Here is a 23,408-nt window from a genome sequence, read left to right as displayed (position 1 = left end):
TTGGGAAGGGGCTGGGTGGGTGGTGGAGAGACTGCCAGTCCTGCTGAGGCTGGAGGCAGGGCTGGGGGGTTGGCGGCAAAGCTGGGACAGGGGGTCTGAGGAGGCGATAGGAACCACGGGGCATTTGCGAATGAGGTGGGGAGCACCAAAGGTGTGTTTTCTCCCCAAGATGGAAACTAGTTACCCGCCCCAAGCACATGCTGTTAGGGCTGTGGGTTTCTGAAGCTGAGGTGCTGCTTTCCCTTTGCCATCCACGTTTGGTTGCTCTGTTTAGTTTTCTGGCGGTCCTGAACCATGCTTGGGCTGTGGTGCGGCTACTCCAGAGGCTTTGCAGGTGAAACGGGTGCAGATAAAAGGTGGTGGCACGAGCTGGAGTGTAGCGCCAGGTTAAACTGTGGATCGCTTTAGAGGTTTAAGGGTTCAATGCTGGATTCTTTCAGTGCTAGCAAGCTTGGGACAATATTGAGGCCTTCAACCTGCCGCCTTCCTGATTACACCCGCGTGAAATCAGTGGTGGGGAGCTGGTCAGGCTCTCGTTGGAGTCGCGTGTGGGGCAAAGCAGGCGTTGGTCAGACGCAGGGTGCAGTTTGCTGTGTGGTTTTGGGTTGAGGAGGCTTATCTTTCTGGTTATGATGGTTCCTTAGTCTTTTCGTTTAATCATATTTTTGGTTCAGTCTACATTTAAATGTCAAACCAATGCTTATAGCAGTAAGCATTGCCAGAGCTTCTGGAGAAATTCACCTATTTCACCTCTTCTTGTTTGCTGGGGTTGGTACAGGAGCCTTTTGCTGTCAGCTTGAACACCGCTTACCTGTTTCCACCTTAGCAAGTGCTGGACGCAGAACGATAGTAAGGAGGGAGCAATTTCATGTAGATATTCTCCTAAAATACAAGGATGCTCACAATGTCGTAATTTATCTTGGCTCTCTTCAATTTAGATTTCTGTGCAAGAAGCTGGCGTTTTCTTGAGTTATTTAAAACATTGCTATTTGTATATCTGGGCTATTTTGTTTTTGGCCTTCATCTGGGACTTGCTGTAAACCATGCTGAATTTGTTTAGTGGATGAGATAATACCCAGTACTGCGAGCAAGCTGTCTCTGAACAATGTGCAAAGCAAGCTCTGACATACACACAGCAAAAATCTGTGTGCTCATGAGAAAAAGAGCTTTCTCCTGTGTTGCACTTGGAATATGGTAGTTTGCTTTTTGGCCTAAGTCAGATCTTATCTACCTCTGTCAAAACAGATTGTAAAGGCACCTGCTGTGCTTAGTCTTGTCCGAGTGTTTCTGGGATTCTTCGTGTTTCCAAGTATGTGATCTGAAGTTAGAAAAATGGTGAAATATCCTGCTTTGGGGTTTAAAGATCACCTCTGAAATTCGGCAAGGTTTCTCTCTCTGTGTAGCTTTATGCAACTGGAGTGATGTGTATGCTGTGGGGTAGGGTTTTTTGGTTTTCTTATTTTTGTTTTTCCTCCTGCATTTTCTCTATAATCTGCTGTTCTGGCCACTGTTAAAACGATATCGGACTAGCTCAACTGGGAGGTATGACCCATGGTGACAAATCCACATATAATGCAGACAAAGAACAGCAAGGGCTATGTTCAATGCCTTTCGCATGGCATCGTGCCAAGTACTCTCACCGAGGAAAACATTTAAATCATCTTTTAAGCTGGGCTGAAATCTGAAGGACTGTGTCAGCAATAACATTGCAGCTGAACACGGGCTGTGCTTTTAATTATAAAACAAGACCCACAACAGCTTTTTCTTTTGTGATGCTGTGATTTCTGTTGCTGGAAAGATTGTAATGTTGTGGCTCGTGTGGCTTTCCCAACCCAGCCTCTGTTTTGGAAGGAAGGCAAACCTCTCCTGCAGGAGGAAGGCGCTTCCAGAGCTGTCCTCAGGCGTAGTTTGCTCTCCAGCTTGGCAGGAGCAGAAAGAGAATAGAAATCAAACCAAACCCATCCTGCCTAATTGGGATGAGGTGGTAACCACGCAGGCACAGGGCAGGCAGGAGCTCTGGGGAACTGGGCAAAGCAACAGGTTGTTTCTCATCTGGTTGTCCATCCGCCAAACAAGATTGCAGCCGCTCTGCGTTGCCATGCTGTAGAGCATGTTGAAGGCTGCTGCTGATGGGAGTTTAACTGTTGAGGTATTAAATTGATCGAGGTGGATAGTGGCGGGGGAGAATGGTAGTGGTGTTGGGGTTGGTTAAGGGATGAGGAAGGAAAGTGGGAAGAAACAGCAAGCTGGTTGCACTGCTGGGCAGTGTCTTGGAGTTCAAAGCTGAGTTCGTCCTTTCGTTGCTGAGCCAGCAGGACCTGCGAGGTTTAGAGGCAAGACAGGCAGAGTTTAGGGAACAGATGGCTTACTGCTTTGCTGGTAGCATTTGAGGTCATGTAAGTATGTACAAGAGAAGGGGAACTGGGTAGAAAAAAAAAAAATAGAAAAAGGAGGGAAGAGGTAGAAAAACCCTTTTTGGGGGGGATGGTTTTAGGGTCAGAGGTTCTTAGTGCTGATGCAGACTGTTTTTTCGAAAGCAGTAAAACTGCCAACTCTCCCGCTTGTTTTTCAGCCAGTACTGGAAAACTATTTGAATCACGTTTGTCGTAGAGCTGGCAATTGTAAGAATAAAATGATGGATATCCACGTATGTTTGGGCAATCCCTGTATTCTAAGATATTAGTAATTTGGTTCTGCAAAGCAAGCAGGGTGCTGGTGAGACCACTCTCTCGGTTCTGCTAAGCACTTCCTGGCCCAGCAGCATTTTTTGGTTCTGTTCGTAAAAATGCAGCGTAACACTGAAATAATAAGCTTGTCTATGTGTGTCAGAGGTGGGATGTCAGGTCTTGGCAGAGAAAGATTTCCATTTCAAGCTTGAGAGAACTGAAAAGTAATGGCTTTTCTTTTCAAAAAACTGCTTTGCATCTCCTGGGAACCAAAGAAGAGAAAGAAATGAAAGGGCCTCGGGGTGGGTATTGCAAGTAGGGTTAATTGTTCCTTCCATCATGATGCAACACAGGGAAATATCGTTAGGGGGAGTTGAGTTTCCTTTGTCTGAAACATGGACTTCTCGCTTCCAGTTGAGATATTAAATGTGCAGTGCTTTTTTCGGAAAACGAAACTGTATACCCAGGGAAAAGACAGCTGCAGAGCGTGTCAAGATCTGCTGATTATAAGGAGTTAAAAACCGCCTTTTCCCTTCCGTGACTGAGAGTTTAAAAAGCTGGGCTGAGCGCTGCTGCTTTCCCAGTCTGTCCACCTCAGGCTGTTGTGTTTTCACTGACATTGTTCATCTGAGCCCTTTAAATCCCTGGGTTTGCCAAGTAATATCAGCAGCAGGTGCAGGATGAAGATTGTGAAACTTGTGCCTGTGGATGTAAAGCATTTGCTGCTTCCCTTACGTTACGCTCTCGCCAACCGTCCTTTCTCTGAGTTCCTGCCTCGCAAACTGGGTGTTGTCAGCTTCGAATGCTGTTTGACTGCTTGTTCTTTTTTTTATTATTATTCTCAGGTGTTTTAAGGAACTGGAACCATGACGGACTCCAAATACTTCACGACCAATAAAAAAGGTTAGTACTAAGCCGGTGCAGTGAATTGGAGGTGATGGGCAGCTATTTTTACACAGCTTTTTTAACTGCGTGCAGAAGAACTTGTGCTTTTCTGTTAGCTCTGTCCCTGTTTCTCATCTTAATCATCCAGGGAGAAACTTCCAAAGTAGGTCACATGGTGACAAAAGACAAAACTGATATTTTATACAGTTTTGTGATGCACAAAATGACCCAAATTGCTGCTTTTTCAAGGACCAGAGAACAAAACATTGGGACTTGGGCGCAGATCTGGTCGGAGGCAAGGTTTTAGTTATGGACTAACAAGTTCAAGACTGAGGATGATTGTTCGTTGGGCATCACGGGATTAAGTTGATTGAGAGATACTTAATATTTAAGTGTATATCTCTACATCAAGCTGTTGCAAAGATAATGGGATTTCCTATTGCCATTTCCTCCAAAGCTGCAGCGCTCTGTCTGACTTTCTCTTGGCTTTACTGTAGGTGTGGTGGTCACCTCACCTCAGGACAAACTGCTGCCATTAAAAATGGGAAGATGGGAAAGGATCTTCGGGGATGTTTTGCCCAGTCACCTGTTTCAGTGTAGGGACTTGTTCTGCTGAAACTGTCCTGGGCAGATGTTTTTTTTTCTAATCTGTTCTTAAACAAAACAGCATTTATCTCAACTCTTGCTGGCTGCAATTTAAGCCTGATGTCGCTCGTCTTTCTCCAGTAGATGTAGAAAATGGTTCGCATTAACCTCACTTTTTCAGAATGGCTGAATGTTTCTGACGAATGCTTGCCAGTGAAAAAACTACAGTGTTGATCTCTTTATGTGCCATTAAGCTTCAGAATGAGCTCGTAAATTACGCAAATGCAGTTCACATCTTTCTAAGGAACAACTCTATCCGTAAGTTCAGTCCTAAGGCATCAGGTAGATTTTTCTGGGATGGCTGTGAGAGGCCAGCCTGCGCTGTCGGAGCTGTAGTGAGTACGCTGCTGCCGCTGGCTCAGCTCTGCTCTGGGGCACCATCTCTGTGTGAGTAAAGCGAGATCTCTTTCACAGGCAGGAGGTGTGACATGTGGTCACTGCACTGCATTCTTCAGAACAGTAACTTTTTCTTTTTTTTAGGTACCTGTTAGTCTTTTTGTGCCAGGCTCTTCAGTAATTAGTGCTGCTGATCTCACAAAGTGATATTCGTGTGTAAGAACAGAAGGTTAGGGGCTAGAATATATTTTCTCAGAGATGTTTTGATATCTGTAACGTGTCCTCAGCCTGCGGCTTCCAGTGGGAATACTGCTCGTTGTCCTTCCTGGGGAAAGCTGTCTGCCAGTTGGGAGCATTATCCTTCTTGCACCACTTGCTCTGTCTGGAACAGCCCTGATAAGCTGTCTTTTGCACCCGTTGCTTTATTTTGCAAACTTGCTCTGCCACTGTTGTGATCCAGTCTGAACTGACTTCCCATGCAGTAATATCTGGAAGAATTAGTGCCGTGGAAGAGGCTGCTTTGGCAACCTCGGAATCCAGGCGAGCTGTGTTACTTGCTGCTTTTATTAGTAGTAGCTCTGTCTTTCTAGCTCAGAAGGAATTTATTCCACTGGACTAAATTTATGCTTTCCTGCTTCTGCCACTGTGTATCATGGCATTTAGGCTACACTGCAGTCTGCTGTTTTCTCACTGTGTTCACAGGAAGCAGGCGACGATGAGCAAAAGTTAAAAAGTCTGGGCAAAATTCCTAGCTAAGTTAGTTGTGTTTTTTTTTTCTTGCTGGCATTAATCTGGCATCTTTTCGTCCTGGTTATATAATAGTTGCTTCTGAGAAACAGACGCTACAGTGATGTGATTTAACGTTCTAGAAGTGGGAGAGCTGCAACATGCAGCGTGGTTCTTGTTAACTGTTTTTTTTTGTTAGCAAGGTATAGCCCATATCATTTTCTGAGTGTCACAGCTTTGCTTCTCAGTGAACAGTGTTCTCTCTAAGGTCTGACGGTTTCCACGTGCTGCTGTACCAGTTTTACGGGAACAACAGGCCGGGAAAGTAAAAAGTCGCTTCTGAGCTACCCCTAAAGCCTGACCCTTTTCTTCTCCCAAGAGGCTCAATCTGTTTTGTCTTCTGCCAGGAGAGATTTTTGAACTGAAGGCTGAACTCAATAATGAAAAGAAGGAGAAGAGGAAAGAAGCTGTAAAGAAGGTTATTGCAGCCATGACCGTGGGGAAGGATGTCAGGTAAAAGCAACTTTTTTTTTCACCTGTAGCAGCTCTGGTTCTCCTGGGATTCGGCTGCAGTGGCACACGTCTCTGTGGAACAGCTCTGAGTTTGTCATCTCGGCTGGGTAGTGAGGCTGGCTGTGTCCTTGCCCGTGCTGTGCCTGAGTCAACGGGTTTCTCAAGGTCCTTCCTGTTACTGAAAGCAAAAGAAACAACTGTTGTGTGGGTTTAGCTAAGTGCATATTAGCCTTTTTTATTTAAAAATCCATCCAGAATTCAACCATTTTCTATGTCACTTCAGATGATCTTTTCTCACTGCCTGCTAGCCTCGGTTTTAGTGTTAGAAAGGTAATTCCAAGTGTTTTTCTGACTCTTACTTGTCATAGCATAAATTTAAGACACATTTTATAATAAGTGATTTTTAAATTGAACCTTTGCCTCATAGTGACTAAAGGGCATAGGCATTTACCTTCTGCAACATGGGCCCCAATACTTTTTTCTGTCTTCAGGGCAATCAGAAAAAACTTGCTTGAGTGAATGCTTTCCCCGTTCCAGTTTCTCCTGTTGCTGGAATCTACCATAAAGTCGCAGTAGTCCTGGATTCGTGCCAGTGTGGTCTGTTGCCACGGAAGTTAATATAAGGTTGCAAATTTAGCATCATGACTTCATTGGAGACTGAAGGAACAGATAAACTGGAAGGAAGAAAAAATAATCTTTTTAGCCGACAGCACTTCCCCTTCACCTTTAGATCTCTACAGCACACCTGAGAGCTGCAGATATCCTGTGTTCTTTACAGATTGCCACTTGATATTTGAGTGAAACTCAGCTTGTCAGTGTTTAATCGCTCTAGAGTTTACCAGGTTGAAATTTGGCAGGTTCTTTGTAAATTTCCCGCATTACCAAAACATTTTTAAGCAGCTTTTTTTCTTGTGGGTTCACTTCCAGGCTTGGCACGATAGAGTTTTCTCATTCAGCAAACACCCCAGTTAAAACGCTTTTAGGAAATTGCGTTAGCTTTCATCCGTTCTAGAACTGACCAGTGTTAAAGCCCTAGAAGTGTTTAAATGATAAAGATATTATAAGAGCCATTGTAAACTGTTTTGAGAGGGAAGCTGAGCTCTCATTAGACAGCGGGGTAGCTAGAGTGGAACTCCAGTTTTCCTGGCTTCCTTGATATTGTTACTATCCCTTTGTATATCCTGTAATCTCACTCCTTTTTCTCTGTTCTTGCTTACTGTTGTCCGTCCAGCTCGCTCTTTCCTGATGTTGTGAATTGCATGCAGACCGACAACTTGGAGTTGAAGAAGCTGGTCTACCTGTACCTGATGAACTATGCCAAAAGTCAGCCAGATATGGCCATTATGGCTGTCAACAGCTTTGTGAAGGTAACTTGTTCCCCCGGCTCAGCAGCAAATGGTTCAGCGCAGTGGCCATCACTATGTCTCCTTTGTCTGTTAGCCTTTCTGAGCTGTTATTTATCTCTACTTTTGTACTTGAGTCTCTAGGCTGGGGGTGCTTATAGAGGAGCAGAAATTAAGGAGTTGGCATGCCGAATCTAACAGGTCTGGGTCCTCTCTCTCACTTGCTGCTGCTAGTTATTGCAGAGGAGATGACTTAAGCAGCCCTTTAAGTGGTTATGAGAGAACCTGCTCCAGGAAAAGCTGCTTCTATCATTTAACTGATCATCATTAAAGACCAACTTCTGGTATTGGATAACAGATTTTATACCGTTTGTCTTCCAGCCTTTGTAGTATCTATGTCATATGGATATCTAATTCTTGTTTGAAAGTTTCAGCTGGGCTCTGTGTGGAAAACCTTTATCTTTGGTGAAACTGAAAGATGGTTCACTGGAAAAATAACAGCCTGATCACTGTATTGCCTTTAATTCTGTTGTCAAGTTGCCTCTCCTTATCTAGGAAATGTTACTTCAGTCCCATGTTACGTAAGTTAAAACCCGGTGCTTAGAAAAAGTTTGAGATTCCCAGAGCATTATAAAATCTGAGACACTGGGGAATCTGATCATGGTTTGCGTTGTGGTGCCTGAGACTGAAAGAAGTGAGAAGACCTAGTCTGAGAGCAGGTCTGCTCTTCTGGCCAGAGAAGATGTCCCTACCTTCCTCTCTGGAAAGAATATTGTTTGTCATATCTTTAAAATGTAATTCGGTTAGAATGGACCAACAAACAAACATGGTATTTTCCAGCTTTGTGCTTTTCCATGCAAGGAAATGTCCCCTTTAGCAAGTTGAGGGACAAGTGTTAGTAAAGAGAAAGCGTTGACACTGGTCTGCACTGGCTCAGCACTTCACACACAGTTCACAGTTCAAGGTGCTGACTGCACTGGTAAGAGATGTCACTTCTCTTGTATCTGTTAAAAGTGATGCATTCAGGTGTTTTTTCTGCTGTAGGAAATGTAAACAGTGAAAGGTAAATGTACCTTATGCTTTTGTGGGTTATCCTGCATCCATACTTTTACAGCCTGATTTTGGAGGAGTGTTGCTCAGATGTAGATGGATTGGATGCGTGGAAAAATTATGTAGGCTTGACGTATAAAGTTAGATTTCCTTCTGTTTGTTTTTTTTTTTTTCTCATCAGAAAAGCACCTCTAGAGTAGCCTTTGCTTCATATGTTGCAAACTTAAGGGATGCTTGTGTCTAGAACTGATGGCCTGAGAGAAACAGACCTTGATGACATTTGCGTTGTGTTTAATTGTTGACTTTTCCCATTATATTTTTTCTCCTTTAAGCCAGTAAGGCTGGAAACCAGTATTTTATTCTGTCTGAAAGTTGCCTGTGGCTAGCTTTTGGGTAGTGAGAGCTGCCTCTCTAGCTTAGCTGTACTTTGGATTTGACTGCTAGATCATGTTGAAAGAAGCTTTGCCTGGGGAGAACCAAGGCACGCCAAGATCACAGTTTTACTATTTTACAAGCTGTCGTAGTCCGAAAACATCTTGAGATGGTGTGGAATGTTTCTGTGAACCAGTAAGTTCCACCTTTTATCCCTGATCTGAAATAATTGCCTTTTTTTTTTTTTTTTAGCATGTAATCGGAGAGACTGCTTTTTGTTTGAAGCTATCAGTGGCTAGCGATGCAGATTTGTTTATCACATATTCTGTCCATTTGCAGGACTGTGAAGACCCAAACCCTCTCATCCGTGCTCTGGCTGTCCGTACAATGGGATGCATCAGGGTGGACAAGATCACAGAATATCTGTGTGAGCCTCTTCGCAAGTGTCTGAAGGATGAAGACCCTTATGTACGAAAGACCGCGGCTGTCTGTGTGGCGAAGCTGCATGACATCAATGCCCAGATGGTGGAGGACCAAGGATTTCTGGATTCTCTGCGTGACCTGATTGCAGACTCCAATCCCATGGTAATGTATAGGTCCTTCCAGCGTGTTGCTTGTTTGTAATGGGCAGATAATTGGAAATGTGAGGGCTTCTTAAACTGCAACTGATGCACTGTGATAAATGCATTGGTTAGAAAACACTTGCTGCCTCAGAAAATAGGAAATGCCTTCTATTCTTTGGTCTGTTTGGGCTTTTCCCTGTTTTGCTGGTCTGGAATGCTGCAGCAAAAGTTTAACTTCCTCATCAGATGAGTCAAAGGAGCAAGAAATACTTGATGCTGCTACCTTGGTGACAGCTTGTAGCTGTTGCTTTCCTGCAGGCTTTGGCTCCTCTTGGAGTAAGAGGTTGGATGAATTCATTCACTAATGCAGATAAATCCACTGGCCTGTAATGAGTGGAGAAAATCAATGCTTATGTTTTTACTAAAGGCAAATGAGTCGTCAGAGCAGAGGTGGAGATCAAGACCAAGAATTTCACAGGAGTAAATTGCCTACTAAATCAGTATTTCATCCGGGTTGATGAAGAATCCATTTCCGTGCCAGGATTCGTCCACTATTATTTTGTGACTAAAAGATGGTGCGCAGTGGATTGAAGTGCCCCACTGCTTAATCCTTCCATTCAATATTTTTTCCTGTGATCTGCCAGAATCCAGTGAGCATACTGATATTGTCGTAACTCCTAGCAGGGAAGGAAACTTCTGCAGCTCGGTTTAACTCGGAGTTTAAGCACGTAACTGCTACCTTTTTAGCTCTTCTGGAGCACAGATCTGATTTGACTCTGCTTAAAGACATAATTTCACATTATTAGGACAGGTCTAACCACTCTCTCTATGGTGCTTGAATCAAACCACATAAAGCAAATTGCTGTCCTGTTACAACGGTCTTTGTGCAGGTTTGGGGAAGTCAAGTGCAGGTGGTAAGGTCCCTGTAGTAGGAGAGTGAAGGCTGCTGGTTGTTTTTGTTTCGGCTTTCTAGAGACAGTAAAACTAAAGGTGTCTTACTTTCACAGGCACAAATCTGTGAGCAGTGGCACCTATCAGAAGATACAGGCGCCTGTTGCCTCTGATATCTGGCTCTTTTACAAGCTCTTCTTTTTGTATGCCTCCCTAATTATTTTTGTATGCCAGGTTTCTGCATGAATATTGATGACTACTTGAAGACGCTGTCTCAGTCTAGGCAATTTTGAGTCATATAGGAGAACACCTGCTTTTTTTAATTTCATGTTGAGGGTTGTGCCTTGCAGCCTCTGAAAGTTCTTGATTGGGCTGCTTTAGTTCCACTTCAGTGCTGGCCCCTGGCATTCACTAGCTCCCAGGCAGCAGTGGAGTCTGCTGTGGAAAAGGGGTATAACCTACTTTTCTCCTAGCCTTGGTTCCAACTCTTTAATTTTCTGCCGCTGATTACAGCCACGTGGATATGAGTTGAGGCGCTCAGGCTGAAAAGATGTGGTACTTCAGGAGAAATTAATAAGGTTTTTGCTGGCCCTTTTTGCTCATTGATCTCTATGGTACTAACTGTTTTGGTAAATGAACCATTGGCTGTTACAAGAGCACCAATATCTATTTCAAAAGCACATTAACTTAATACTGACTTAAATGGATGGAGAGGAGAAATACCAAAGGGCAGCGTATGCTCCGTTTGCTAAATAAACCACCAAAAGTGGCACAGGGATTCCTAATAAAACATCAGTACAACTAATGAGCTCCTTGGTGGTAATGAGGATGGGCTGGGACAGCAAAACCTTTGCAGCTGCCGCAATTGATTGCGGCTCTACAGCTACTGAAACCGTGCGGGATCACAGTACCTGCCTCACGTCGTACTCGCCCGATCTTCCTGAACCTGAGGAGTCACAGCAGGAGAATGCAATTTGGAAGAGTGGTAGTGATGAAGAAGAGAGGCCTATGGTGTGTTTTCAGATCTGCAGACTTTGAGAGGATCACGTGGGTGGTGGTGTGTACCGTTTCCCAGGCTTTAACTGCAGACAGGGCATTATATTCTTGTTTTTTAAGGGTGCATGGGGAGAGATTATCAGATTTGGGGCTCTTATAGCTGCTGACTTAATACAGTATTTAATCCAGTTACAATTTTTAGTAAATACAGACATTCCTTTTAGTTAAGTTTATTGCTTTGGTCCCCTTTGAAATTTGTGCCTTTGTGGTACAGTTGTTCCCTCAAAAGTCCCGGAGCTATCCACCCCTAATTAAGGTTCATCTTCCTAGTCAAACTGTCCGGCTTGTTGCTGCTTTCTTCCTGTGAAATTCCAGTGGAGATTCCTGATGACTGGGAGTTGTGTTTGCCGCATAAGTTGTATTTGTGTGCAAGCTGATACTTACTAAAGTATTTCTCCATGATCAGGTGGAACGCAGCCCAGCCTGGAAGGTTTTTTTTTAAGTAAAATCTATGTATCGGTATCTGGTATCGAAAAAAAGATTACTGAAAAGAGTAGTACAGATGGATCTATCCTGATGGCCTATTCCTCTGTAAACGGTGCATCTCAATCATGGCAACCTGTTATCTAAACTCATATTTATATTATTATAAATGTTTCTCCTCTTTTGATGACTTGTGGAAATAGGCAACGTTAGACACTTAATGAAGCAGAATTTTTTAGATGGGAAGTCCACACTTGTTCTCTCTTCTGAGAAATAAGGATTTTGAGCAGGAGCTAAAAAAAACTCCTGTTGAAAGAGAGTCTTCAAGAAGGGTTTGATTGTGGTTTTGTAATTGGCTGCCTCTGAGCATATGAGGGAGCACTAACCATTCTAGCTGGGTAGGGTTAACAACTCCATCTGCGGCTTGCTAATTGCCTTGTAATTGTGCGGAGATCAGTGTGCGTGTTTTTATCAGCTCAAATCACCTTCATCATAAAGATGACTAAGATGGAGGTGACCTTGTCACAAACTTTTTTTTTTTTTCATATTTTTGGACTAATTGTTTATTATCATAGAACAGTGCGAGCGGAGGTTGGGGATGTTCAGGGCATTGCTTTGAAGTCCCGTTGAGGTGCTGTAGGTGCACAGCTCAGGTGCTTTCCCCCTTTATCTGGGCTTTTTGTTGTCAGGATCTGGCCTTTGTTCCAATACAGTAATACAGTCATCTTTTGAAGGGGCGCAGGATCGCACCCTTCCAGATGAGCTGGCTGTGGTTGTGATTAAAGGGCTGACACCCGAGTCTGGCAGTTCACTAGCTTTTTTCTGAAAAATCTTTGGTAGCTTTGCTGTTTCTCCTGGATGAATTAATTAAAGCTTCTAATTGCATATGTATTGATATGGATATACAGAGCAAGTTGCCAGATGGATCGGTAGCTTACGGCATTTCAGCTGAGTTATCTGAGACGTCTTACCTCGTGCAGGCAATGGGCCCGTAACGCATACGAGGGCACAGTTCAGTTACTGGGTGGTTACACTGCAGAAGTTTGATTATCGACCAAGTCTTTAATCTCATTTTACAGATGGACCTAAAGTGCTTGTGGCTGCCTGTTGTCACTTGGGATCCTGCCAAAGAGTTTTCCTCCATAGAAAGAACCTTCATTTCTTCCCAGAGCTGTCTTAAGCCGAGCACCTCTCCTTTTTTGCTCTGCATTTCCTTGTGTAAAGCTCAGCAGAACCAGGTCTAGATGAATATAAACCCGCGGCCTGGCTGCTTTGGGGCTGTCAGTGTGCTGCTAGACATGTTCAGTCCTGAGGGCCTTTCTTGCTGGTAATTTTGGAATAGTGCAACTCAGAAAGCGTGTCCTCCCATAATGCTAATTTTCTAACAAAATACAGTTTCGGTATGACATCCCGGGATTTTTGTGTACTCCTGCTCGTACACAGGATGGCGGGTTGCTGCGGAACACAGTTCACACCCAGCAGCAGCAGTGGATAATAGTGTCTGAAATGTTGGACAAACTTATTTTTCCTGATACTGTCTTGTTCTGTAATTTGTGAATCGGACCTAATGACTGATTGCTCATCGTTGGACTGTTGCAAGTGCTGAGCCCTGGTGATGCAGAGCAAGACCACGAGATGGCAGCAGTTTAAAGCAGAACCAAAGCTGTCGGGGGTTAGACACCTTATTTTGTAACTAGTTCCCTCCTGGCATTTGTCACTGCACTTAGTTTTCTTCAGGAGTGTAAATATTAACAGAAAAACATAAGAGGAAATCCATCTTAAGCCTTACTGGTCTTTCAGTATTTGAATGGAACAACCTTTCTCTCTCCAAATATTTTCAATCCTCGACCTTCTAGGGTAACTTTTAACCCATGGAACAGTTTTCTTGTCAGTCTACCTTTTATCCGCGTGGCTTAAGTTAGGATGATGTCACCTTCCCCCAGTTCTTTCTGAGGTGCTGTTGGGTTTTTAATTCCTTTTTGTAGCACCATTTCTTCCTCAGACTCTGAGCGATCACTGTGGTGTGCTGGATCAGAGCTTTCCCAGGTGTGGCTGTTCTGTTCCTGTGGGTTTGTGGGCTGTATAGACATAGCACTTATGTGCTGTCCGATTATGTGTTATGTTTTACACCGTCTACACATCACAGTTTATTGGGAGAAACACTGTTGTGAATCAATACAGAGTAAACTGAGATCACATAAGAAGCTGATTAGTAACTATACCAAGTGTGTGGAATATAATTAAACTCTTTTTTGTGCCTGGGTTGTTTTTTTTTGCCTTTAGCATTTATTAACCTGCAGTAAGAAAGGAATCTATTGAGATCTGACAACTAGAGGTGGCGAGGTCCATCTTGATCTAATCAGAATTCCCTCTGGCAGTATTGAGTTTCTGTAGTTGACAGACTAGACTAAAAACCTGTTGATACAGGTCACAGTGCTCTCGTCTCTCCTGCCGTGCCTGCAAGCCGTGTAGGTTCCTCCTCTGCCAGCCAGAACTTCAGGGTGTATGTTTGGGCTTCCTGGATGACCTTATGGAGGAAGAAGGTCCTAATTTTGTTCTTTTTTCTTACTACCTGGCAAGTAGTATGTTTTTCTGAGACAGTGCTCTAAGGTATGAGCCTGTTTAGAAACAGAAGCAGCTTTTACCTCCTGGGCTGTGCTCTGCTGCGTGCTTCGCAGGAATTTTATCCCTCTCTGCTTGTGTAATAAAGCTGAGAAATGAGCCCCTCGCTGAGAAACTCTTGATGGTCCTCTGAGTCCCCAAAGGACTTTCTGGGAGGCGGTCTGAGACGTGGGACTTCTCTTGTACAACAGGGAGTAGAACACCACCTTCTTCACGGGCACAGGAAAGCACTTGTTCCTTATGGGGGAAAATTGGATTTCTCACAGCTGTGTTTTTTCCCCCTCTGCAGCTGATGTTTTATATAGTACAAGGAGTGAACCTATGCTCCCGGATGGGTTCATGATTCCTGCTCATTAAGGTTGGGAAGGACTTAGGACTTGAAAATTCACATCCTGATACGGAGCTGAATATTGCTGGGAGCTGTGCCTCTGCAGCGTGTCGTCAGCTTGGGGCTGCCTCCGAGATACCCGAGCTGCCTCACCGGCCATAAAATGATCTTCTTTTCAACCTAGGTGTTGCAGAATGAAGACTGTGTCTTGAAGTCCCTCAACCATGTCTGTGTGGGTCCTGTGTGTGGTTTGGGTTTTTAAATGTTTGTGCTGCAGGTGGAGGTAGTATTTCCTTCTGGGAGACACCTGATGGCATCTGTAGGCATCAGTAGGTGGAATTTGTTTATTCAGTGTTGGATGTTACAGCGAATGAGACCATTGCGTTGATGAAGAGTGGGGGCTTCACTTTGGGCTTTTTTATAGGACGTTCCTGCTGTTTACATGAGGCTGCCCAGGAGGGAGAGCAGCACTTTTTGCAAAGTAAGCAGACAGCAGCAGTAGCAAGCTGGGAATTAAATAGGTAGACGTTGCGGAGGAGCCTGTGTAAAACAGTGGCTATGTTAATGTTAACGTGTGTGGGGGGGATGCTTACAAGTAGCAATGTGGGAGCTTGCCAGGGGAGTTCAGAAGCCAGCCTGTGTGGCTGTGTTGCAGCAGTCAGCCTGCAAAGATTTAAACTGGGGGAGAAGGGAGAGCTGCCAGCTGTAATCGATGGCACGGCTCCTGGTTAGCCACCCCAACCCCGCTCGCTCTGCCTGCCGAAACCTCTTCGAGGCTTTGGGCTGAACTCCTGCAACCGCTTCTCCAGAGGAAGGCTGGAGTCTGACTTACTGAGTTTTTCTCCAGGTTATCGTCCTAAGCAGGTCTGAGGGAATTTCAAGCTTGTAAGCAGGACCTGATTTTTTTGCTTTTTTTTTTTTGTTGTTGTTTGCTGGGTCTTGTGGATGAGCGATGCTGGTCTTGAGCGCCTTCCATAGAAGCCGTGCTTTCCCCTGCCTTTTTGAATACTAGTATTGTAGCAGAGAGATGCAACGAGTTTCTATGATAATGCATGAATTTCTATGGCTCCGCAGAGTCTGTACTCCCAGACCCCTCATTTATAAAGCTTAATTGACAAATTCATCCGTCAGAGAGCTGTCTCCTTCCAATTACTGCTACCAGCATGTGTCTAATTTCCAAAGTGTTAGTCTTGCTGAATAGATCATTCCAGGATCTCTAATATCAATCAGGGTGCTGGGGAATTTTGTTGACATGTGTCTAGATGTTACATTTTCAGTCGGAACAGGCACTTCTAGCTATTGACAAGCACCATTTGTCACAAAACACTGTGGCTATGATGTTTTGTAACTCTGTGCCCCCCCCTTTCTAGGGCTACATCAAGTTTTTGTTGATGCTTTGCTGGTGCCTTTCTTCAAAATAGCTGCTTGGATCAGAGACAGCCGTTTGCCACCGGATGGTGCCAGTGAGAACCTCTGCAAGGAAAATTGCAAAGGGCCTTATGAAAAATAAATAAAAAAAACCCCAAACGCTACCAAACCAAAAAAAAAAACCCCTTCCTGATGTGTGATCAGTACCTGATCCAGGCTGGGATCAGACCATGGTGCTTTCTGGAAGAAGCATAGAGGGTTGCAGAGCCTTGGTCTCCTGCACTGGGGGCTCAGCTGTACCAAGGAGAAACCCTTTGTGTTTGGAGCCATCCCTGAACAGCTTCTTGCCCTCCTACCGTGAGAGGTTCACCCATTGGGAGAAGTATGATTTCCTGTCTTATGACTGACACGTTCTGATTTTGCAAGGACGTGAGAGCAGGAGCGGTGTTTTTGTCAAAGTGGTGGTTTTTTGCAGCGCATAGTAGGTGCAGGGAAGCGCAAAAACCAGTTAGGGCAAGCATGCCATGGGAAGCGTAACACTTTGACTTCCCTTTCATTACCACCTCCAGAAAAATTCATCCTACTCGCAAAAAGCAAGCGGGAGGTCTCCCCCACCCAAGCAATTTTCAGGTCGTGGTCAGGAACTGATCACGTATCCAGCAGTGCGGTTCCAGACCTTTAGGTGCGAAAGTACAACCGCCTGCAATGCAATTAGTGGAAGATGAATGACTTACCCAGAGCCCTGGAAATCTGTCACAATTAAGGCGGAACAGGTGAGCTGTTATGTTCCAAGACTATACATAGACTGGAGATGTGTTAGTCTCCCAGAGGTTTAATTTAAAGCCATACATGTAACGTGCATTAATGGTGTGAGAGGTTCATAGAGGCTCTCTAACTTGCCTGCTTGGGCCATTTTAATAGCTCATAGACTGTTTCTAGGGAAGCAAAGTAAAGGGGGGTTTGTAGGTGAAAGATATCATTGACATGAACAGAAGCAGGGGTAATGTGCTCCGGAGAGAGATCATGTCCCTGTTGGTTACTTGTTAGGGACCTTTCAGGCACACAGCATCATCTGTGCCCATGAAAACGAGCGGCCCTGTGACATACGCATCCATGCGGATGCCCCTAATACCCAATTTGGGAGTCTGTGCTTAATGACACGGACATACCGTGCAAGCTCAGCGTGCTCTTCGAAAATGTCGGCACCTCTCCGTTCTCAAAAGCATCACGTGGTGCCTGGCTCTCTTGAGGGTAGGAGCCTCCAGCTATGTGGGGAAGGCTGCCTTTCCTCAGCATCGTTTCAGAGCCTCCTAGTTTTTCCTCTTTTCCTTCATTTTCTCCTCATTTTAATGGGACGGTGAGCCAGAGGTTCCTGTTTTAAGCGGCAGAACGTTGTATTTCATTAACTCCATTACACACTTGGTTTAATTTCCAATTAGCCTGGGATGCTAGCAAAATAATCCGATTGCTTTGACTGTTTGGTGTTCTAGATCTGCCTAGCTTCCCTCCTGTCCCCCCACCCCCTGCAAAGCTTTTCCGTGTGGGTTGATAGGCAGACACTCAGGTTTTTCACCCACCCCCTTTCCTCCTTGTTAATGTATTTTAGCTCAGAGCAAATGGTATAAAGGTTTGAGCTGCCAGAAGGAATAACTGGCAAATCGGCGTTCCTACCTCTGCAGCCTTCCGTGAGGTCGGATCTGATCTCTCTGGCTGCAGAGGGGGTTTGTCTGTAGGTGGGTTTAAAAATGTTGGGTTCTTGTTAAATCTCTAATGCAGTTTTAAGTGCAGGGGTGTTTTGTTTTGGGTTTTTTTTTTTTCTTTTTAATAAAAGCCTGTGAGATTTAGTTATCCTCATCCCAGTGACACTTCTCAGAGAGTCTAATTTTGTTGGGAAATTCCAGCCAAAAAGCAGGTTTCTTGTCATTCGGCTCGACTGTGCTCTAACGGGCTGTTGCTGCGACTGCATTTGAATAATGTTGAAGCGTACCCAAGGGTGAACTAATTTAAATCAGCAAGCCAGGGGCCTATTATTATTAAATCTTCAATCTGCTCTGCTTGTACTTTCTAGGTGTTTTTTTTTTTTCAGACTGATTCTCATTCGTTGGGAGCTGTTAGCTTAAAGATGGTATTCTTAATTGTGAGTCAAGTGGGGCGTTTTGCCACAGAGTTAACTTACACATTTAAGGTTTTAAAAGCTTTTCCTGTTCATTAATGCTTTAGGCTCACGTATCTTTATCTAGTGGGTTGACCTCAGTTTCTTGCATTATTTTTGAGAACTAAAGACTATACTAGATGTTAGTTTCTTGATCTCTTAGTCTTCTTCCAATCTGTGAAATAAGTTATCCAGCTCCTGCTTTTCTCATCAAAATGAACTTGTTGCATCTTTTGAACAGCAGAGAATTACTTTTTTTGCTAAAGAAGCTTATGGCTTTTTTTTTTCCTCAGCTAAGTATGGCATTGGCTGTGAACCTCCTCCAGTTCTATGGAGGACTTTGTCCTATACCACTTGTAAAGCTTTAGCTTTACTTTTAATATGTCCCTGAGGAAGTACACCATCATTGCTATTTATTTTCAAGGTAAAAAACCCAACGTGTTGTGTAACTTATTGTACCACTTTGGACCTTGTACTTGCTGTTCAGTGTAGTTGGACTTCACTATCTTTGTTGCTCTGTTAAGGGAGACGTATCAACCGGGTTGAAGACTTAAGGTTGTAGGTTTTCTTTGGCCAAAACTTCTTTCTAAATATTTCCAGTGGCACTCATGTGACTGCCAAAGTATATACTAGGCTACCAGGTGATGTAATGTATGAATTGGTGTTGACTGGTTCTCAATGGACCTTTTTTCCATGCACGAGTGATAACTATTAGTGTCCCAAACTGTGGGCAGCACTTCAATCTTTGTTTACCTGTTGCCTGAGCCATTACTTAGTGAGAGCTGTCAGCAAAGCAGGAGTCGTCGTGTGCTAGAATGAAACCGTGCAGTGCTGGCTTGTACTGCTCGATGTTCCTGTCTCGTAATGAAGCCAATGGCAGTGCCAATGACGAGAGGTGAGCGTGCGTACTTGAACCAGTGTTTATGTTGGACTGGTTCCTGAAATCTGTTTTCATTTCAACTGTGCTGCGGCTGTGTAAAAAGCCTTGAAGATGCTAATGATTTTTGTTGGCATATCGTAACATATCAATATGTTCAGTGCGAATCGCCAGCAAGTACTTTTTTTTTTTTTAATAAATATTGCTTAAAGTTTGAAGATACTCCCCATCATCTTCTTGTCACCAGGTTGACAGCACCACTGCTCTGCTAAGGTAGAAGGTGGGGGTCAGCTGTAACTGTGGACTATGTAACACCCAAGGAGACCGCAGCCCATGCTCCTAAGTGCATTTTGCCATCTGACACTCTTCCTCATGGATGTTTTCAGTGGAAATCTGACATCTGTTGGGTTGCCACGTAGTGTCCCATCCTCAGCTTTGATGTGGACCCTTGCGTTTATGCTGCCATGCTAGTTCCCGAAAAGAGCACGGAAAGATCCTAAAAGTAAGACCTCGTTCACAGCCATGTCTCTGTGTTGGAGCTACTGTGTACGAGGTGGCCCATGGTAACACCATTTCTGTGCGTCCTTTGCCTGTGGCAAACTTGAAGTGATAGACTTTACTTACTTTTCAAGGAAAGAAACTTAAGCACAGCTTGACTTGTACTTGCCCCAGGGTTTAGGATAGCCTCATGGCCCAATTAATGCACCGAAGGCAGCCCCTGGCAGTGGGAGTGCATTTGCCAAAGCTCAGCCTGAGTCCTCAGTACAACTGACAGGAACCCTTCTGCGATGCTTTGGCTCTCTCACTTTTTTTATTACTTCAAATTTCTTTTTGAAAGTCCTCTCTTCATTTTATAAGTGCTTTTTCATAATGGTTTTGAACTTTCTGGTTGCTTTTATGATTTGTCTTCACTTGTAAACTTCCGAAATATGATGAAATTAAAACTGTATTTTACTTCAGTTTTATGCTGTGTCACATTAACCATTCAGGAATTAGGCAAATTAAATAATGAGAAGAATAAGCTGCATATCTTAATAAGATACTCATTAAAACAGTACAAGAAGACAGCAGTTCTGATTGCTAATGATTTTGGTGACAGAAGGCTCATTCAACTAATGAAATTCATAAAATCTTGGATCAAAATCCTATCTCTGACCTCTAGGTGTGAAATGCAAAACAATCAACATTGCTTGTGCGATGACTTTGGAATATATTGGTTTAATGACAAGCAGTGATGGGAACAATGCAGAGAATTTTCTGGTCATGCTGTTCTTGTTTTCAGTGTACTGCATCAAAAGCATCTTTAGTCATCCAAAGAATCAGATGACTTTAGATAAGATGTTTCCTTGCCTTAATCCCATAGAAAATAAGGCTATAAATCTTCATTTTAGTGGGTACGAATTGTGAGTTGGGCTGGACATGATATACGTTGTAAAATATCCTGAAAATGCCTTGTCATAGGGTGTATCGGTTTTGTGGGTCGAACTCGGGCTTAAATCTTTTTTCCAGTTAGTCAAAAAAATAAGACTTTTGTCTTGTGTGCAAATTTTCTATTTTTGTCTCTATTCTGCAGCTCTTCCATTTTAAAAACCTTCACGTGGCATCTGTTAGAAGAACTGTTGAACTTGAGTATGGAACTAAGAATTGGAAATTTGTGTCGCATTTCCACTTCTCGCTGTTGTTAGGCTGAACCCTGGATGGACCTCCTCTCTGCTCCCTTTCATCCATACTTAGAAAAGAGAAGACCTTATATAGTCTTAAATGCAGCGAGAATGTTTTCAGTGATGCGTTGTGGAGTGCTTGTTTTAAGGGGACTCCATAAAGCAGACAAATGGATGCTACAGACTTCAAATTCAATTTGGAACCGAAATATGTGTTATTAAAAATTTAGTAGGCACTGTCCATTTTAGGGAAGCTGTGTGTTTGCTTTCAAACTGGGTGACCTGACAGACTTGCTACGGAGCTGAAAGCTGCCTGGCACCTGATATCTCCTCTTACTAAGGAGATGGTTCTTCTCATTTCTCAGATCTCGTTAAGCAGTGTGCTATGGAACTGCCAGGTGGAAATTAGGCAAGAGGTACCCATTCCTGAATAAGTAGGGCAATTAGAGGTTTTGAGACTTTGACCGTATGAGTTGAGCATCTCCAGGAAGTGGGGGGAGATGATGCCTACTTGAAGCAAGCCAGGGTGGAAGTCTCGAGTCTGAAGGAAGGTGAGATGTTTTTGTGCCACGTGGACACTCTCTGATGCCTTCTCTAGCTCCCTCCAGAGTAAAATTTCTTGTGAGATCCTGGTCCTGGGTCCCCATTCTGTCCAGAGGTGACTTTAACTTTTGTTTATCTTCAACAAAAATACTTCCAAGTTGTGATTTCTCTAGCAAAATGCTCTTTGCGCCCATGCTGGCTTTTTATGTTTCCTGTGTGTGTCAGCAGCTGCCTCCTGCTGTGCTGCTGCTATTTCGCTTCTTTCCCAAGAGGCTCTTCAAATTTTGGTAAAGAGCAAGGTTACAGTCAAGCTTTAGGCTCTCCAGGTTGGTTCTGAGGTTGTGCTGGGTCCCTGAAGGCTCGGACGGCTGACAGAGTGGCTGCTGCTGGGCAGCTGATAGCACACACCAAGATCTTGGCATTCGTTTCCCACGTGTAACCCAAGCAAAGCCCAAGTTAATCCCTGCCAAGCCACTGATGGCATGCTAGCGAAGAACGCGTCTCCTTGTCTCTTCTCCCAGGTGGTAGCGAACGCTGTGGCTGCCTTGTCGGAAATCAGTGAATCGCATCCCAACAGCAACCTGCTGGATTTGAACCCTCAGAACATTAACAAGCTGCTGACGGCTTTAAATGAGTGCACGGAGTGGGGCCAGATCTTCATCCTGGACTGTCTGTCCAACTACAACCCCAAGGATGATCGTGAAGCTCAGAGGTATGCTTGTTCCTGCTCTTCGCACGGGCGGTTTAAGGTTATTCGGTAGCAGAGCACTTGAAGGCTTCTGACGGTGTTGCAACTCTGAAAAGGGCTTCTAATATCAGGTCTTCAGGTCTGTAACAGCACAAATAAGACTTGAAATAAGAGATTTGAAAGAGAGGCAACTTTGGGGAGTTTGGGCTGATGCTGGAAACCTGCCCCTTCCTTTTGCAGAACTTTCCCACTTTCTCTGTTTATCGTTAGCTTTTTTTTTTTCACTTTCTATTCTTATGGGAACTGGCACTACTGAGAAGGGATCAGCCCAAGGCCCAATCTGTAACACTGGTTGACCCATCTGGAAGCATCGTTTGGAGGATTTTCTGTTTTGAAGCAGAGCTTTCAAATCTGGTGTTGCTACTTTGCGAGGCAAGAAGCCCTTATAGGTTTGGGGGCTTCCATAGTACTGCAGGTTTGAGACTGGAGTATTTTTTCCAACTAAAACTTAGGCTGTGATATGATAGAACTGAAAGTGAAGGTAAGAAAAGATTTTTCTTATCACTCCAAATTCATCCTTGTGCTTTTACCTTTAGCTGCGATGACTAAAGCTAAATACAAAGAGCTGAGGGTTTAGGTGGTGGGGTGTTAATTCATGCGCTTCAAACCTCCTCCTCATCTGTGTCCAGAATCACAAAAACTCAGATTTTGTACCCAAGAGAACAAGGAACCAGCAAGGAAAATTACTTGGTACAGGGGGATTCTCAGACTTGATGTATTTCATGTAGATGATGTCGGGGGTGGAGAGGGAGGAAGGGGCACAAGCCAACATGCAAAATCCTGGGCAGGCCTTTTTGCATTTGAGGGGTTTCTTCATTGATTGTTGGGGCTTTTTTGAGGCACAACAGGTAATCCCCCTCTTTTAAGAAACCTGCCAGTAGGTTTTTGTCGTGTGTTTTTGTTTGTGGGTTGTTTTTTTTTTTTTTTTCCCCCAGCTTGTTCCCCCTTGTGCTGTGTTTCTGTGCCAGAAACAGCTATTAATGAGTGCTAGAAACCCACTGAGATCTCCAGGGTGTCAGGCCAGTATTATCCTAGCTTTGCCAGAAAGGGATCGCTAGTTTGAACAACCTTGAATGTGTCCCAGTTCCTTGTCCGTAGTTCCTCTGAAGAGCGGTGTATAAAACTGGATGGGCAGTAACTACTTCTGCGCCTTTGCGTGGAGGGTGACTCTCGGAGCCTGCCTTATTTCAGAAAGGAGAATGACAGCACCTAGGTTTATGCTTTCTCCTTTACAGCAAGGCTGGTGTCGTTTCCCCTGTGCATGGAGAAACTGAGGCACGGAGAGATGAAGCAGCTTTGGCACGCCGGGTGACCTTGGGCAGCGGCAGCTGGGGACTGTCCCCAACTCTGCCTTAAGCTCCTCTGCTCTTTGCTTAGCTGTACTGATTCCCTTCCAGGGTGGCTGAAAGCAAATCTTTCAGGGAAAGAAACTTCCAGAGGCACAGATGGGCATAAGATTGTTCTGGGTTAGCAATATGCAGGAGGGGGTGGGAAGAAACTTGACAGATGCTGTAAGAAAGACCATATGAACCCAAACTTCCTTTCTGCCTGGGATGGGTTGTTTAGGATGCTGTTGATTATAGGATCCGCTGAGGCGAGTGGTGAAGCTGAGACTTGGGAGGGTATTTAGGTCACTCTTT

The 23,408-nt window shown here is 44.2% G+C and overlaps 1 protein-coding gene across 4 annotated transcripts in view; it reads left to right on the top strand.

Annotated features, from left to right (window-relative positions):
* The first annotated feature begins 3,511 nt into the window (after positions 1–3,511).
* AP2B1 (adaptor-related protein complex 2, beta 1 subunit) overlaps positions 3,512–23,408 on the top strand; it is a 75,570-nt gene continuing 55,673 nt past the window's right edge. For all 4 annotated transcript variants that reach the window (XM_009885131.1, XM_009885130.1, XM_009885128.1 and 1 more), the window contains exons 1-5: positions 3,512–3,569; positions 5,666–5,771; positions 7,003–7,138; positions 8,876–9,121; positions 21,542–21,732. In XM_009885131.1, coding sequence (XP_009883433.1) covers positions 3,533–3,569; positions 5,666–5,771; positions 7,003–7,138; positions 8,876–9,121; positions 21,542–21,732 — 716 coding nt within the window. In that variant the 5' untranslated portion in view covers positions 3,512–3,532. The remainder of the gene's footprint in view (positions 3,570–5,665; positions 5,772–7,002; positions 7,139–8,875; positions 9,122–21,541; positions 21,733–23,408) is intronic.

This window comes from Charadrius vociferus, unplaced genomic scaffold (genome assembly GCF_000708025.1).
Source record: "Charadrius vociferus isolate BGI_N301 unplaced genomic scaffold, ASM70802v2 scaffold54, whole genome shotgun sequence".
In the NCBI taxonomy this organism is placed as follows: Eukaryota; Metazoa; Chordata; class Aves; order Charadriiformes; family Charadriidae; genus Charadrius; species Charadrius vociferus.
Note: the sequence above shows the minus strand (reverse complement) of the source record. Positions and strands in the feature narration are given on the sequence as shown.